Source organism: Propithecus coquereli, unplaced genomic scaffold (assembly GCF_000956105.1).
Source record: "Propithecus coquereli isolate 6110/MARCELLA unplaced genomic scaffold, Pcoq_1.0 Scaffold54, whole genome shotgun sequence".
NCBI lineage: Eukaryota > Metazoa > Chordata > Mammalia > Primates > Indriidae > Propithecus > Propithecus coquereli.
The window spans coordinates 1,869,844-1,885,775 of record NW_012151285.1 but is presented as its reverse complement, the minus strand read 5'-3'; the positions used below and the strand labels follow the sequence as shown (position 1 = coordinate 1,885,775).

The 15,932-nt window shown below is 39.1% G+C and overlaps 1 protein-coding gene across 1 annotated transcript; it reads right to left on the bottom strand.

Annotated features, from left to right (window-relative positions):
* Nucleotides 1-14,407: 14,407 nt before the first annotated feature.
* On the bottom strand, nt 14,408-15,091 carry LOC105820806 (chromosome unknown open reading frame, human C21orf62). The gene has a single exon (XM_012657367.1). The coding sequence runs from the start codon at nt 15,065-15,067 to the stop codon at nt 14,408-14,410; it is 660 nt and encodes a 219-aa protein (XP_012512821.1). The 5' UTR covers nt 15,068-15,091.
* Between the last annotated feature and the right edge of the window lie 841 nt (nt 15,092-15,932).

Genomic DNA, 15,932 nt, shown 5'->3' with positions numbered 1-15,932 from the left:
TTCCTTGGTCAGCTGCCGAAAGAGAAGATTAAGGATAGTCTATTTGTGTAGAGTAGCCAGATGCCCTTTCTTGGAAAAAATGGTTTTTTATTCTCAGATTATGTCTTTTTCTTTCATGTTAAAATTCGAAAAATCTCTTTACTTCTGTAAGTGATGATAATATATGGTAGTGTGTGTGTTTGTTTTTGTGCCCTTACTTGGCAAATAAAAAGCAGTGAATGCTGTAAGTTTACCCCAATTTTTTATTTTATCTTTTAAAAAATGTTGACAAGTGGAGTCTAATCATCTAGAAAACCTGATCTAGGAATTATCTCTTTTTTCCCCCTAAAGCTACAAATCTGGACATCTCAATTCTATTCTGGAAAAAAAAGATGAAGAAATCTATTTAATAAAATTTTTAAACCCCACTTTGATGAAGGCAGTTCTGCATTAACTTAAAGTAGAATGTAAGCTTCGTGGGTGTGCTATGCTTTGAATGTATCTTTCAAAGTTCATGTGTTGGAAACTTAATCCCGAAAGCAACAGTGTGGAGAGGTGAGACCTTTAAGAGGTGATTAGATCATGAGGGCTCTGCCCTCATCAATGGATGAATGGAGTTATCTCCAGATTAATGGGTTAGTTATCTAGGGATTGGATTTCTGATAAAAGGGATGGGTCCCGCCCCCTTTCTCTCATGCTCTCTGGAGCTCTCCTGCCCTTCCACCTACTGCTGTGGGGTGGTGCAACAAGAAGGCCCCCACCAGATGCAGCCCCTCGACCTTGGACTTCCCAGCCTCCAGAACTGTGAGAAATTTCTGTTCTTTATAAATTACCCAGTCTGTGGCATTCTGTTATAGCAACACAAAACCTACTAAGACAATAGGGAAGAGACTTTATGTTTTGTTGAGTGCCATCTTCACAGCACCTTGAGTACCACTTGGCACACAATAGACACTCAATATTTGTTGACCGAATGATATTGGACATTATGTGTTTAATTGGTGATAAGTGTTCTGATCTATGTTGGTATAAATAAACATTTGCCACAGCTTACATCTCTTTATTCCCAAAACATGATCTCAATGTATTTGTTATAAATTACTGAGATAGATTAGTTCTTAAAGTGGTAGTACACACCTCCCCTCCACCTTCGGGAATTGCCTCCTCTAGGGATTAGAGCATCCCCACCCAGTGAGGTAGGAAGCCAAGTTGCATTGTACTCACTTGGCCAATCAGATTTTCCCAAGATTTAGCACTTGGGACAATGAGTCCCTGCTTATGGCTAGAACTGCAATGAACTCAAAGCTGTAGGAAAGCCATAAATTACATGTCAACACAGGAGTCAAGGAATCTAGTTACTGTAGCAGGAAAGAAGAATGAAGCAGACATTCCAGAAAGCAGAAGACAGAGGGAATACCATGTGGGATTCCAGTACCTTTCCAGGTCCTTGTTCTCGACTCTACCTGAACCTGGAGTGCACTCTTGTCTGTGGGTTCTCTTAGATAACCCTGGAATCCTTATAATAAATGTCCTTTTTCCTTTTGCTATTGACGACTTTTTTTGTGTAGTATGTGTGTGTGTGTGTTTGCGTAAAGATTTTAATTTTATACTAGTGTTAATTTTATCCGTGCACATTATACAACCGTTAAAGTTTACCCACTTAGCTCTTCAGCTGTAACTTTTGTTCAACAAAGGGATTTTTTTCCTTTTTTCTTTTTAAAAAACTATACACACACATATTCTCACAGGCAGGCACTTAAGCAACAGGTAAAAGTGAGGAAAGGCCTTTCTCTTCTGAGTATGCAGTTATTGCAAGTAACTTTCAAACAGAGACAAGTACCTCCTTCTAGAGCATGTGAATGGTCCTAGTTTAAAATGTCAGAAAATTTCTCAGTTGTCTCAAACTCCATGAAAATTTAGCCATTGATTCCAATTCAGTGGGATCATCTTTTCTATCAAACCATTATCATTGACTCAATCCAGGTTTAAGAGATCCAGAGTTTTTTAAAAAGGTTATTATTTAAAACAAAAAAATTTTTTTTTTTTGGCCACATTAGTATCCCCAGTGGAGAGTCATTCAACTCATAAATGTTGACAATTTAGTTGTAAAGGTCATTCATTTTCTGAAATGACACTTTCTTCAACCAAAAGAAAGTCAGTGAAATTTCTCTTTATCCAAAATGAGAATGTCATAACAAAAGTAAATAGCATTTTAATGGAGGTTACCTTGTTCATCCTAGTTTATTTTTAAAATCCATCTGCTATTTATTTATTTATTTAAGACAGAGTCTCCATCTGTTGTCCTGGCTAGTACAGTGGTGTCATCGTAGCTCATTGCAACCTCAAGCCATCCTCCTGCTTTGGCCGCCCGAATAGCTGGGACTACAGGTGCGTGCCGTGTTGCCCGGCTAATTTTTCTATTTTTAGTAGAGGTGGGATCTCACTCTTGCTCAGGCTGGTTTCAAACTCCTGAGTTCAAGCGATCCTCCCAGAGTGCCAGGATTATAGATGTGAGCCACGGCGCTGGCCTACACCTGCTATTTAGACCAGGTATTCATCTCTTATTATTCATTCATTCAACAAAATTTATTGAGCATGTTTGATGTGCTAGGCATTGTGTTAGGCAGCAGGAATGTAAGAGTGAACAAGACAAATGTGTTCTTTGTCCTAGAACTTTAGTCAGGTACTGGAGACATAATAAATAAGTAAATAAACAAAAAAATCATTACTCACTGTGATTATTATTATGAAGGAAATCAATAGGGTACTACAGGCCAGGCGCGGTGGCTCACGCCTGTAATCCCAGCTCTCTGGGAGGCTGAGGCGGGCGGATTGTTTGAGCTCAGGAGTTCGAAACCAGCCTGAGCAAGAGCAAGACCCCGTCTCTACTAAAAATAGAAAGAAATTAATTGGACAACTAAAAATATGTAGAAAAAATTAGCTGGGCATGGTGGTGCATGCCTTGTAGTCCCAGCTACTCGGGAGGCTGAGGCAGGAGGATCGCTTGAGCCCAGGAGTTTGAGGTTGTTGTGAGCTAGGATGACGCCACGGCACTCACTCTAGCCCGGGCAGCACAGTGAGACTCTGTCTCAAAAAAAAAAAAAAAATAGGGTACTACATCTTTTTTCTTTTTTAACTCAGACCCATCTGTGCACAGGGTACTACATCTTAAGAACTATAGATATCAAATCACAGAAATTTCAATTTGAGTTTATTTTTTCTATGTGCTGTAGGGGAGAGGAAACTTTCTCTCTACTCTCTGAAGGTTTGATAATTGAATCTATGAAATAAACTGATAGTAGACAGATTAACAGGAGAAAACAATTACGAATTTATAATATGCACGGAGGCATCACAGGAAAGAAAAGTGAGTGCCCAATAACCCAGTGAAATTTATAATGGAAGTTATATACCTTCTTCAAAGGGGAGAGGGCAGGGGGATGTAGTCAACTTAAGGGAAAGCATATAATTTTGGGGAAAGATTAATAAGTCATAGAGCCTGTGACAAAGTCTGGGCATGGTGTCAACCTTCAGTTTCGTCTCATGTGATATGGCTAATCTTTCTTGGTTGATGAGATTCCCAGGAAAGAGACTCATGACAACTGAGTTCCTTTTCGGAGGATCTATCTTTAGGCACATAAGGGAAGTTCAGAGTCCTTGAACTTCAGAGGAGAAAGGGGGTGAGAGGAGGCAGGAGAAGGTCAGAGAGACCTTGGTTCTGAGGCTGCTTCTTTTAGTTCAAAGTAGTCGGCATTACAGTCTGAGCTTTTGATCAGGAAAAGACAAAACAAAACAAACCCAAATAAAAAACTTAAGTGACCAGCATGCCAAAGTGCCATACTTTTGGGGTATCACTTTCTGGGCCCCAGTAGTGCCAATGGCCATTTAAGTATCTTCATCATTAGGAAATGTGTAAGGATTTCTGGGATTGAAGCAGAACATTTTCCTGTAAAATGATTACAACAAACAGCTCCAGGGTTATCTCCTTTAGTAAAATTTTCTTAGAACATTTCACATAGAATGAGCAGTTGAAATCATTTTGTCCAATTAAGTATTTTACATCTTCTAGAGTTACAATGTGAAAGAATGTAATTCAGAACTGTAGTACGATAAGATATTTATGTTACACTCACAATGGACACTTTGTATATACATCTAAGAACAATGTGGCCAATGAAAAACCAAAAATAGCAATCCATCCTTTCTGAAAGAACTCACTGATCACTTGTGTTCGATCAGTATCATTTAAACGTTATTGTCTGTCCCTCTTGGGAAAAAAATTTAAAGCAGATACATTATTGAAAACAACTGGGTTATAAACATCCCTCTGGGTATAAAAGATAGAAGAAATTAATGTTTCCTTTTTTCTGTATTGTTTAGTTTTACTTGAGGGCAGCAAAGTTGTACAATAAACATATAGATTATAGTATGATTACTGAGAGAAGAATCAAATGCAGCTTCGAATTTGAAAGTAACCTTTTTATAATTACAGAAGTATTGCATGCATATTTTAGCAATTTAGAAAATATAGAACAATACAAAGAAAAAATAAAAGTCATTTATAATCTTATTATCACTTTTGGTGCATTTCCTTCCAGAATTGTTTCAGGAATATTCATTGACTCATTCATTCTTAGTGGCTCCAATATTCAAGTGGTCTATCTTCTTGCATTTTTAGTTGTCTAATGTCACCTTTAATAATCACACCCACCACTCCACTTCAGCCACCTACCATAATGATTGCACCCTTGGACCATCTCCAGGTTATTGGGGAGTTACTGGGAGCGTCTCCAATAACTGCATCACTCCTGTTGGTCCAGTCCATTGAATCTATCACTCTTCACTGTCTACCCTCTTCTTCCTGCCATTGTTTCCCTTCTTATCCACATTGGATTTCATGGGGCAAGATCATAACCACTCCCTCGCAACACCTTCAACTCTCCTTGGTTGTGCTCACCCAGCAAAACCCTGGCCGTGGTTGAGCCACACAATGACCTTCTCTGTACCTGTTCCTTATTAACAAGCTGTCCCTGTTTTGTTTTAAATTTCTAAGTACAAACTTCAAATGGACACTAAATATTATCAGCATTTTTCTTCATAATGGAATATTTTAATATGCCTCTCTCTGAATCACACAAATCAATGGGCCAAAAAATATGTAAAGTTATGTGAGATTTTAATAATCAGTGAGCTCAAATGTATATAGATAGATAGATACATAGAGACAGATAAATAAAAAGAGATAATTTTCTACTCTCCAGAGACTACTTCATCTGTGAAGCATTTATGAATATCAATCATTAACCTGGCAACAATTTTTATCCAAAATAAAGATTTTACAGCCACATTCTCCAAAGTGAGGAAAAGTTAAATGAGAAATCAAATCCAAAAAAAATTGGACAACATTTCCTGATCAAAAACAAAGAAAAAGCCTTAACTACTTGGGAAATACGGAATAGTTATCTAAATCTCTAAATCAAATAGGAAATAACATACGATATAAATTATCTAAACTCTCTAGAAATTAATAGAAATGTTGCTATTCCAAATAAAAACATAGTATATATTAATAGCTAAAGGGGTACATGACATGTAACTTTAAACTAAGTTTATAATTATAAAAATAAGAATAATCAATGTTAGAAATTATTATGAACAGCAAAATAATTCAAAGAATGTGGGAAGTAAATCTAAGCCTAATGAAGGAACAACACAAAACACACACACACACTCCCACTACTGTAGGTGTAACTAGAAGTAAGAAAGAGACCAAATTAATTATGAGAGAACATAAGAATATCATGTGTAACCCAGTGACCATACATCTGAAATTCCACAAAAGATATATTTTCTAGCTAAATACAAATCACACAAAACTGACTGAAGAAATTCCTAATGGCTTTTTTTGCAGGGGTGGGGACAGAGTCTTGTTTCTAATGGCTCTTAGTAGACCAATAAACGAATAAGCAGCAGGAAGATTTTTAAGTCAGGGTTAAAAATGTGGGAATGATCATTTTAAAAAATCAATTCTTTCTCACATCACCCCAATAAAACAATGGTAAAGGCTTTAAACTGTCTAAACATATGGCAACAAAGAGATCACACACATGAGGGATTTCAACAAATTTATCTATCTGGTATTCATAACATGTTTTCTTGTTAAGTTTATGTTCCTATACCATAATATGATTATTATATAACCTCCTCTCCTCAAAACCCTTCACTTTTGGGGGGCGGTTCCTAGTATTTCCATGCGTAGAGGAAAATTTCAATGGAGGACTCTGGCAATCCAACCAGGGCAGGACTGCCAAGGGCTCAGACCCATCAGGTGCAAAGTTTATTCCAGAGGATAAAGAGCCTTGGGCAGCAGACTAGCTGGCCGAAGGTGCTGGAGAACACAGGATGGGCGGCAGCAGGAAGCAGAGGGTTTCTAGAAGAAGTTGTGGCAATGCAGGATCTTGGCTAACATTCAGCGTCTAGTTCCCAGCTTCCTGGGTGTCAGGAGGCAGTGCTGGTAGTGTCAGCCGTGGCTGCCGTGTCAACAGCAGGCACCTTCCTGCTCTCCAGTGTGAGGAGTATCATACTGTCAACTCCTTAGTGCAGTGGCCACCCCCAATTTTCACTCCTCTAGCCCTTCCTTAGATTTTGCTGGCAACTGATTGCCGGTGTTTAATCATCCTCTGCTCAAAATACCTAGAGGATGTTCTTTTTCCTGCATGGATACATCTATCTATCTATAGTAATGTTCTATGTATTTTTAAACTAAATGGTATCATACTATATGTGTCATTTTATAACTTGCTTTTTCCTTTCAGCTAGGGATTTGGAGCTCTTTCCTCGTAAGTACATAAAAATAGACCTCATTCATTTTCTCAACTTTTTATTTGGGAAAAATTCAAATGTATAAAAACAAGCAAGAGTAGTACAAGGAACATCCAAATACCATTCGCTTAGATTCATCACTGTTAATATTTTGCTGCATTTGCTTTCTCTCTCTCTCTGTCTTTGCTGAGTCACTTCAAAGTTACATGCAGACATCCTGACACTGCACCCCTGAATACTTCAGTGTGCATCTCCTAAGAATAAGGGCATTCCCCTACACAACCATAATACAATTATCACACTCAGGAAATTATATTTAACACACCACTGTTCTCTAACATCCAGTTCATATTCAAATTTCACCCAATAATTCCACTGATGTCTTTCATAGCTGCTGTTTTTCCCCCAATCCAGGATCCAGCAAAGATTGTGCATGGCATTTAGTTGTCATAGCTACCCTAGCTACTTAGTCTCCTTTATTCTGGAACAACCCAACCTTTTTTTTTTTTTTTTTTTTGAGACAAAGTCTCACTGTGTTGCCCAGGCTAGAGTGCCATGGCGTCATCCTCGCTCACAGCAACCTCAAACTCCTGGGCTCAAGCGATCTTCCTGCCTCAGCCTCCCGAGTAGCTGGGACTACAGGCATGCGCCACCATGCCCGGCTAATTTTTTCTATATATTTTTAGTTGTCCGCTTAATTTCTTTCTATTTTTAGTAGAGACGGGGTCTCGCTCTTGCTCAGGCTGGTTTCGAACTCCTGAGCTCAAACAATCCGCCCGCCTTGGCCTCCCAGAGAGCTAGGATTACAGGCGTGAGCCACCACGCCCGGCTGACATTAACATTTTTGAAGAGCCCAGATCAGTGTTTTTTTTTCTGAAATGTCCCTCAATTTGGATTTGGATGAGATGAAGTTTAACATTTTTTGGCAAAAGTGCTACATAACTAATACATCCTTCTCAGTGCATCACATCAGGTAGCACATGATGCCAGTTTGTCCCATGATAAGTTTAATCCCTAAGTTATGGACCTTTCTCCATTGTAAAGGTACCATTTGTAATTAATAAGTATTCTGTGGAACAATGATACTTTTGGACCGTGTGAATATTCCTTAATATTTCATCCAATCATTTAACATCCATTGATGATTCTTTTCGGAATTTGTTATTACCACTGTGCTTGCAAAATCGTGATTTGGTATCTCTAAATTGTTTCTTTTATATTTATTAGTTGCCATTCTTCTGTAAAACAGAACTTTGTTTTCCCCCTTCCTACTTTTTTATTTCTTTATTTTTTTAGTATCAGTACAAACTCATGGAATCTTTTTCGAATCAATACTCTATAATCCATTTCTGTAATTGATGACTTTTATGTACAGATTGTCCCGAATTTGGCCAAGGGAATCCTTTACAATGGCTCCTGTATCCTTTTGCTGTCCCCATCAACTTTTTCAGCTTTTCTTACTTTCTGTTGCAATAAGATGTTCCACACTCACCTTGTATTTTTGCTGCTCTAGCCTTGAGTCAGTCATTTCTTCAAGGCCCTATTTTTTGTATGTTTGTTGTAATGGGGAATGGTATTGAGAAACCAAAATTTAGGTGTTGGGTGCACTCTTTGCCACAGGAATGTCATTGCTTTTAGGTCCTCTCAGAGAATAAAGCCAAGAAATATATGTCTTTTTTGTTTGTTTCTGAGACAGAGTCTCACTTTGTTGCCACAGCTGGAGTGCAGTGGTGTCATCATAGCTCACTGCAGCCTCAAACTCCTGGGCTCCAGTGATCCTCCTGCCTCAGCCTCCCGAGTAGCTGGGACTACAGGTGCGCGCCACCGTGCCTGGCTAATTTTTGTATTTTTTGTAGAGACCAGGGGCTCACTATGTTGCTCAGACTGGTCTCAAACTCCTGGTCTCAAGGGGTCCTCCTGCCTCGGCCTCCCAAAGTTCTAGGATTACAGGTATAAGCCACAGCGCCCAGCCAAGAAATATGTGCCTTAAAAGTCATGAGTTTGTCCTAATATCTTTAATTTTAATTCAACACCCCAGGCTTCTTTTTCTCCATGCCTCAGTTCTTATTTCCCACCCTAACAACCCTGACTTCCAAAAAACTTCCCCTTATTTACTCTTTTGCATGGTCCCACCATATACACAAAATAGTTTCAGAATTGTTGTGCCAGTACTATGACCAACAATAAGCCTTGTAAATAACATTCATAATTTCTTTGCAGTTTTTTAAACTAATAGTGTTTTATTTCTTCCATTAAAAAATCTTAAAATAAATGTGACAACATGTTCATATTTGTCAATTCTGGATGATAATGACATGAGTGTTCATCATAGTATTCATTCTTTTCTTTTAGAAACTTTTTTTTTATTTCAGCATATTATGGGGGTACAGATGTTCAGGTTACATATGTTGCCCTTGTCCCCCCTCCCCCCATAAGTAGAAACTTTTTAATTCAAGTATAGTATGCATACAGAAGAGTGCACTTATTATAAATAAGTGAATGGCTAAATGAATTTTTGCTAATGGACCTATGCGTACCTGTGAGGGTTGCTTCTCTCTGGTAGATATAGAAAAATGGAATTGTTGGGTTCTAGCTGTGTACGTTTTAAGACACATTCCTAAATTGTACTTCAAAGTGTCTGTACCAGTTTATTCTCCCACCAACATTGTGTGAGAATATCTGTTTGCCTGCAGGCATAACAAAACTCAGTATCAAATAACTTTATTTTTTGCCAACCTAATGGGTGAAATAACAGATTCCCGGTGCATTTCTCTTAATGGAGGTAATTTTTTTGTTCAATTACTGGCCATGTGTTTTCATCTCATGTGAATTACATGCTTATTTCCCTGTTTTTCTATTAGATTGTTAGCCTCTTTGTTTCTCATATTTTTAAGTTGTTGGATAGTTTCATTTTAATACTATCTAATTTAACATTGTGATGTGAGAATGTAACTTTAAGTAGTAAGCACTTACTCCAATATCATTTGTTTATCTATGTAAAAATACTCTTATTGGATTGTCTCTATTACAAAAGTGATTGTGTGTTTGTACAAAAAAATTTGTAAAAGCTAGATACTCAGGAAGAAGAAGATAAAAATTGCTTCTAATATCATCACCCAGATACAATACTATTAATACTTTAGTGTGTATCCTTCTAGTCTTTCTTTTCTTCTAAGACCATTCATTGAATTACTTTCCCTTTTCCTATGGCTTTGTGATTTTATTCTTAGCATGTACCAATTTTTTTTAAATTTAGGACCTTTGAGCCATCCTTCCTGCTTTATTTATTTATCTATGTATGGTGCCTGTACGATGTAAACTGGCTTATGATTGGCTCTATGAGACATGTACTCTCTGCAAAGCCAGCTCTCTCTCATTGATTTTCTAGGGTCTAGATTGGGTAAACAGGACTTTATGCATCATTCTGAGTTGGGATTCTGTTAAATTTAAAATGCATAACACAAAAGGCTTCTGTGTGTCATTATTCCTGTAACAAATCACATCAGATATGCAAGTGTCCGGTAAAGTCTGAAGAAAGGAAGGTCCTCAAATTATTAGTGAGCAAGTTTGGGAAACAGAAGTGGATGGTCTCATTCCCATTTTTACTAATTTAATGTGTATAAAATATTACTCATATCTTTTCTTCATTCCTTTGTTCCTTCCTTCCTTTTGGGGGGCTTTCATTTCATTCATGAGTTTTAATGCCTAATTCATTTTTTTCATAAGGCCTTAAATTCCCCAACGCCACCATCTCCCACCTTAGGGACTTTCAGGATCCTAACGCTCATCGAGGAGCGGGCTACTGCATGGAGGGTGGGTGCAAACTCCTAAAGTTCCCACCTCTGGTTCTGGCAAGTGAGGAAACTGGGCATTTCAATCCTGCAAGCGCTTAACTCTAAACTCCACACTCTAAACTCACGGTCTCCACTCAGTTCCTTCAGCGTTTCTTTCTCCCAGAGTCAGTGGGGGTGTTGGTATGGACTTGCCCCGCTCATGGGAGCTGATCGGTAAATTTTCAGGAATTTTGCAGGCTGGTTGTTAAGCACGGTCATTATTAAAAATTAAATTATATAAACTTACAATTAAATAAATTATATCAAAACCAAAAATAATAAATATCAAAACTTCCTAATTATTTTACTACATTTTACGGTTATCCATGCCCTTGAGATTATTTGTGTCTATTGCATCAGGGTGGAAGTGCCATGTAGCGCTGGGCTTTGTGTACCTTTCCTCAACTCTGTGCTCTCTTGGTAGCATGAAATTGGTTATGGTGGCAGCATTTACACCGCTGGCATTGGAAAACACTACGAATCAGTTTGATTTTTGATTTTCTTGAGTGTGATGGAGAAAATGTTAACAGTGAAGATTAAACTTAAAGGTATGCCACATCTATAGTCCTTACATTATGAATAGCTGCCCAAATTGAGGAAATATTTCTCCAGTATTTGAAAACTATTATTTAAGTTAGCAAAGAAGTTGCTTACATCATTGACTAGCAAGTGACATTCTCACATGTATCTTTGTTGTTTAACTTTCCTCTTACTCCTAATGCAAATGAGAATATCAACCAGCATTCACACCAAAGCTATATTTATTTGCTCCTTAGCTGTAACCCTGGGTTGGCTTTGAATACGAGAGTTTGGCAAAAATCAACTAATGCGTTCTTTGAGAATTAATTACAATAAAGACTAACATATGTTTTATTATCATTTGTAAATTGTATGCTATACATCCTTTACATAAGTAAAATTTATAATAAACCATGTACATATATATCTGCATACTTTATTTTTGGAGAGCTAGGGGTTAATCTTTTACCAGCACACCACTGGCCAGAGGTGGCAAACTGCTAGCCCAGGCCAGATTAGTACCACTGGCATAGTTTGTTTTAACCCACACGATGTTATTTAAAACAAACAAAGAAAAAAGCTTAATGGCAGCCCAACTTTTATAAATTACAAGACTTCACATAAAAACCTGGAATGCCTAATTCTCTTGAAGGGTCAGAGCTGGCCCCATTGTATTCTTCTGTGGCAACACTCAGCTGGAGTTGAGCCACCGTGGACCTTCAGGTGGAGTGTGTGCCCTCACTTTGCCACCATCTCCACCCCTTCTGTGGTCCCCCCACCCCTGCGCCTGAGTGTGAAATGCCATCTATCCCCATATCTGTGCTGTGGATGTTCTCTTCTCTTTATTTATCCTGCAATAGCACAACCTGAACCACATTTTCAGTCCAATCTGGAAACCTCAGGCTGGATTTATAATTAAATTGCTTTCCTTTTTCTATTGGTGCAAGTCCCACTGACCTACAGTTATTTTTCAAAAAAATCATTTAAGGTCGAGCATGGTGGTTCCTGCCTATAATCTCAGCACTTTGGGAGGCTGAGGCGGGAGGATCGTTTGAGGCTAGCAGTTTAAGAGCAGTCTGGGCAACATAGTGAGACCCCGTCTTTACAAAAAACATATGTGAAAAGGCTTTGAAACTATTAAAAGCTACCAAATGGATGACATTTATAGGATGCATATAATTTCTAACATCACTTAATTGTATACTTTATTAATAAAACTGAATTTTATTTTTAATGGTAAAATTCAATGTATGACATTTTCAGCAACTAATGACAATAAATAATTACTGATCTTTTCACTTATATCTTTCTTGTCTTCCTTTCTCCTCCTTTTTTCGCCTTCTTTATCTTTTTCTGTCACTTTAATGTTACCTCTAAAGTACAACGCAGTAATGAGGTCATTACATTTTTCTATTTAAATTCATACTTTGGTCTTCCCTTTGGCCTAATTTAAACACTGACATTATGGACTCATTCTAATTAGCCTGAATGGCCAAATCCCCCACCAATTAAGCAAACGTAGAAAATTTCAGGTTATTTCAGTTACCTTACGTTAAGGGTGAGAGAAAAAAATGTGATGAATGTAATCTGAAGTCATTAACTCCACGACATCCTGTTATTTCATAATCAAACTATTTCTTATGGTTACAGTATCACGAATGCAATGATGTTTCAACTTCATCTCACTCTAACTTTAGACATTTGTACCACAATTGCCACGAATTCTTCTTTATACTCCACTTTAAAGGTGAGGGAAAATTTTCTTTGTATAGTGATGATTATACAAAGAAAATAAAATCATTTGATTTTTTTAAAAATATGTTGATTTGTTTCATTTTATCAATACACATAAAACCATTCTGTGTTAACCATGTTGTGTAAAGTGCCTTAACTTTACAGTCTTAAACTTCCAAATGGACTGAGCCCTAAAAGTTCTTTTAATTATCTATTTGTAATTTGAGCATTTTTACCCATGGGAATAATGTTATAAGTGGTTATTAGATTCCCAGCCTAGCCCCTAATGTCGTTAAACACAGTTCTAATGGTATTCATCTAAGTTCTGATTTCTGGAGCAAGAGGAGAAGGAAGAAGAGAGGGAAGAGGAAAATGAGAGGAGAAACAGGGGAAATGGTAGAGCGGGGACAAAGGTAGAAGTCTCAAAGAAAGAGAAGAAAAGGAAAGCGAAGGGCTAGAGCAGAAGAACTTTCCCTGGGGTTAGGCCTGGCTCTAAGCAAAGTTTGAGCTACATGTAATTGTTTTTTGTGTCCTCCAATTTTCATTTTTTTTTTTTCATTTTTCTTTCTTCCTGTTTTTTTTTTTTAAGAGATGGGGTCTCTCTCTGTCATCCAGGCTGGACTGCAGAGGAATGATCAAAGCTCACTGCAGCCTCCAACTCAGAGGCTCAAGCAATCCTCCTGCCTCAGCCTCCCGAGTAGCTGGGACTACACGTGCATACCACCATCCCCAGCTAATTTTTAATTTTTTTTGTAAAAACAGGGTCTCACTATGTTGCTTAGGGTGGGAGTCTTAAACTCCTGGCCTCAAGCGACCCTGTCATCTTGGCCTCCCAAATGGCACTTTTTATTTCTGCATCCCCTTCAGAACCCTGGTGTCCTCATTTAGTCCTAAGGTCCTACCCTACCCATACCTGTTTCCCCTCCCCTACAACACACACAGTCTCAAAACTCCCATTCCTCAATGCATCTGTTCTTAGCAAGGTATTTGGAAAATATCAGTTCGAGAGAATCTAATCATTTTGTAAAATTCACAGTCTCAAAACCTCTGAAGTCTATTCTTTTCTACTTAGGGGAATTCCAAGCAATGTCACAAAATGAAGCAGAAAAATTTAAGGCAGTATTTTGAAAGAAGATACCTTTCTTGGGGGGTTATGTTGAGCTCCACTAAGCAGTCCCTGGGGTGCACTGCTTTCTCCACTTCTGCTGTGACATTTCTCTGCAGATTTCCAGCTGCAGAGACTTAGCCTCTAGCTGGCTCCCAAGACATATATCTCTGGACTGAATTGAGTTGGGTTTTTTGGTTTCTTTTTATTTTGTTTTTCAAAAGAGCTCACACGGTAGAGCACAGAGCAGAGCGGAGAGAGGTGGTTATTTGTATGTGTGGCTCTGATGCGAATGGGGGCCAGGGAGAAAGGTGTGGCTGTGTGGGGATACCTATTTCGTGGCCTATTTCCAGATTCCTCCTTTGAATTATCAGTGGTTTTTCAAAGTTCCTCGGAGCTGGACACAGTTACAATGTTAGTAAATAAATGTAACAACATAGCTTTTGTTGCTTGGCATTGGGAAGGTTTTAAAGTAAGAAAAGTCAGGAAAGTTGTTGGCAATGCTGGCCACGTTTTCAACGCTATATGATCTTAAGGATGAGTCCCTGTTGAAAAGAGCCGTATCTAGGAATGAGATGTACATACACGTTTGCCAGCCTTTGTGCAACAACACGGGCTTCTCTTTGGCGTCGCCGTCTGCACTGTTGTGGACGAGTAAGCTCTGCTCTGGGAAGGGATGCTTGGCCTCGGTGTTGATGCGAAGCCTCTTCAGACCGCAAATAGCCAGGTATTCCGTGGGGAGAGTGCTGGTACTGCACAGGGAAAGCTTCAGGTCCTGCACCAGCGTGAAGTTCAACAGGCGGCCCAGCGCAGATGTGTCTGTGAACCAGATGGTCAGATGGCCGTTGTAGCTGGTTTGCTCGACGGCGAAGGGCAGGACGGTTTTGCAGCTGCACATCAGGTTGGCCAGACTGTAGTCGCAGTCCCGGATGTCAGCGGAGCAGCTGCAGTTCCGAATGGTGTTTTCCCTTGTGAAGATGAGCGTGCTGTTCTTCTGACCTCTCGTGAAGCGGCTGAGTGCAAAGGTGCCCAGGGCGCACAGCAGAAGGAGGCAGTGCCCGGGAGGTGGTGCCATTCTTGCCCAGTGAGGGCCAGCGTGTTTGTGTTTCCCCTTCCAGAGCCAATTCGCTGAAACTCACCTGGAAGAAAACATGCAACTTCGTTATCACAGCCTCTCATTAGAAAAACACAGTTAATGGAAAAGGAGCCCCCTAAGTAACCAACGGTAAACTTCCCTCTCTTGCAGTTCTAATAAAGGCAGGCAAGGCTCGAAACTCAAGCACTGGGAAAGCTCTTTTCTAAGAGCCTCACGAGGGATGGCAGCCAAACCTTCAAACGCTGCTCATCTGAGGCATAAAACTCCCAGCGACGTGGGCTGACAGTGAGACCAGCATGCCCACGAGAGAGCCAGAGCAGACGCCAGAGAGACCTACCGCATACAGGCAGGGATTTGGAGTTATTTGAGCGAGCTCATCCTCCAAACATCCGGTTACTAGTCCTTAGTACCTGCAAACCCCCTAAACCGCCCCCCTAAACCCCCTCCTCCCCCTCAGTGTCTGACTTCCTGGAATTCAGGAGACAAACAGCTCCTTGTTGGATTCAGCTACCCAAGCACTACCTGTTAAACAACATAGCATGAATACCAACGAAGCATTTAGTTAATGGTAAACTTTAATTTCTAAGTAGATAAATGTGTCCCCAACCCCCAATTATATTAATCTAGTTATGGGTCCTTTTTCTGGCCTCCTACGAATGTACTGTGTAACTGTGTTAATAGACAATGAAAAGACTAGTCATCCACCAATTAAACACATTATCTTGGTTCATCTACTTCTATGCCAGAACCAATTTTATGAATTGATTTTATCAAGCAATTTATCATAAGGCTCCAAAGCAAAACCATATGCAAGCACTGCTTAAGGATCCGAATCAAGTAGAGA

What these genes read in the sequence shown, in the direction of transcription:
- LOC105820806 (XM_012657367.1), bottom strand. Translation starts at nt 15,067, where the DNA reads ATGGCACCACCTCCCGGGCACTGCCTCCTTCTGCTGTGCGCCCTGGGC.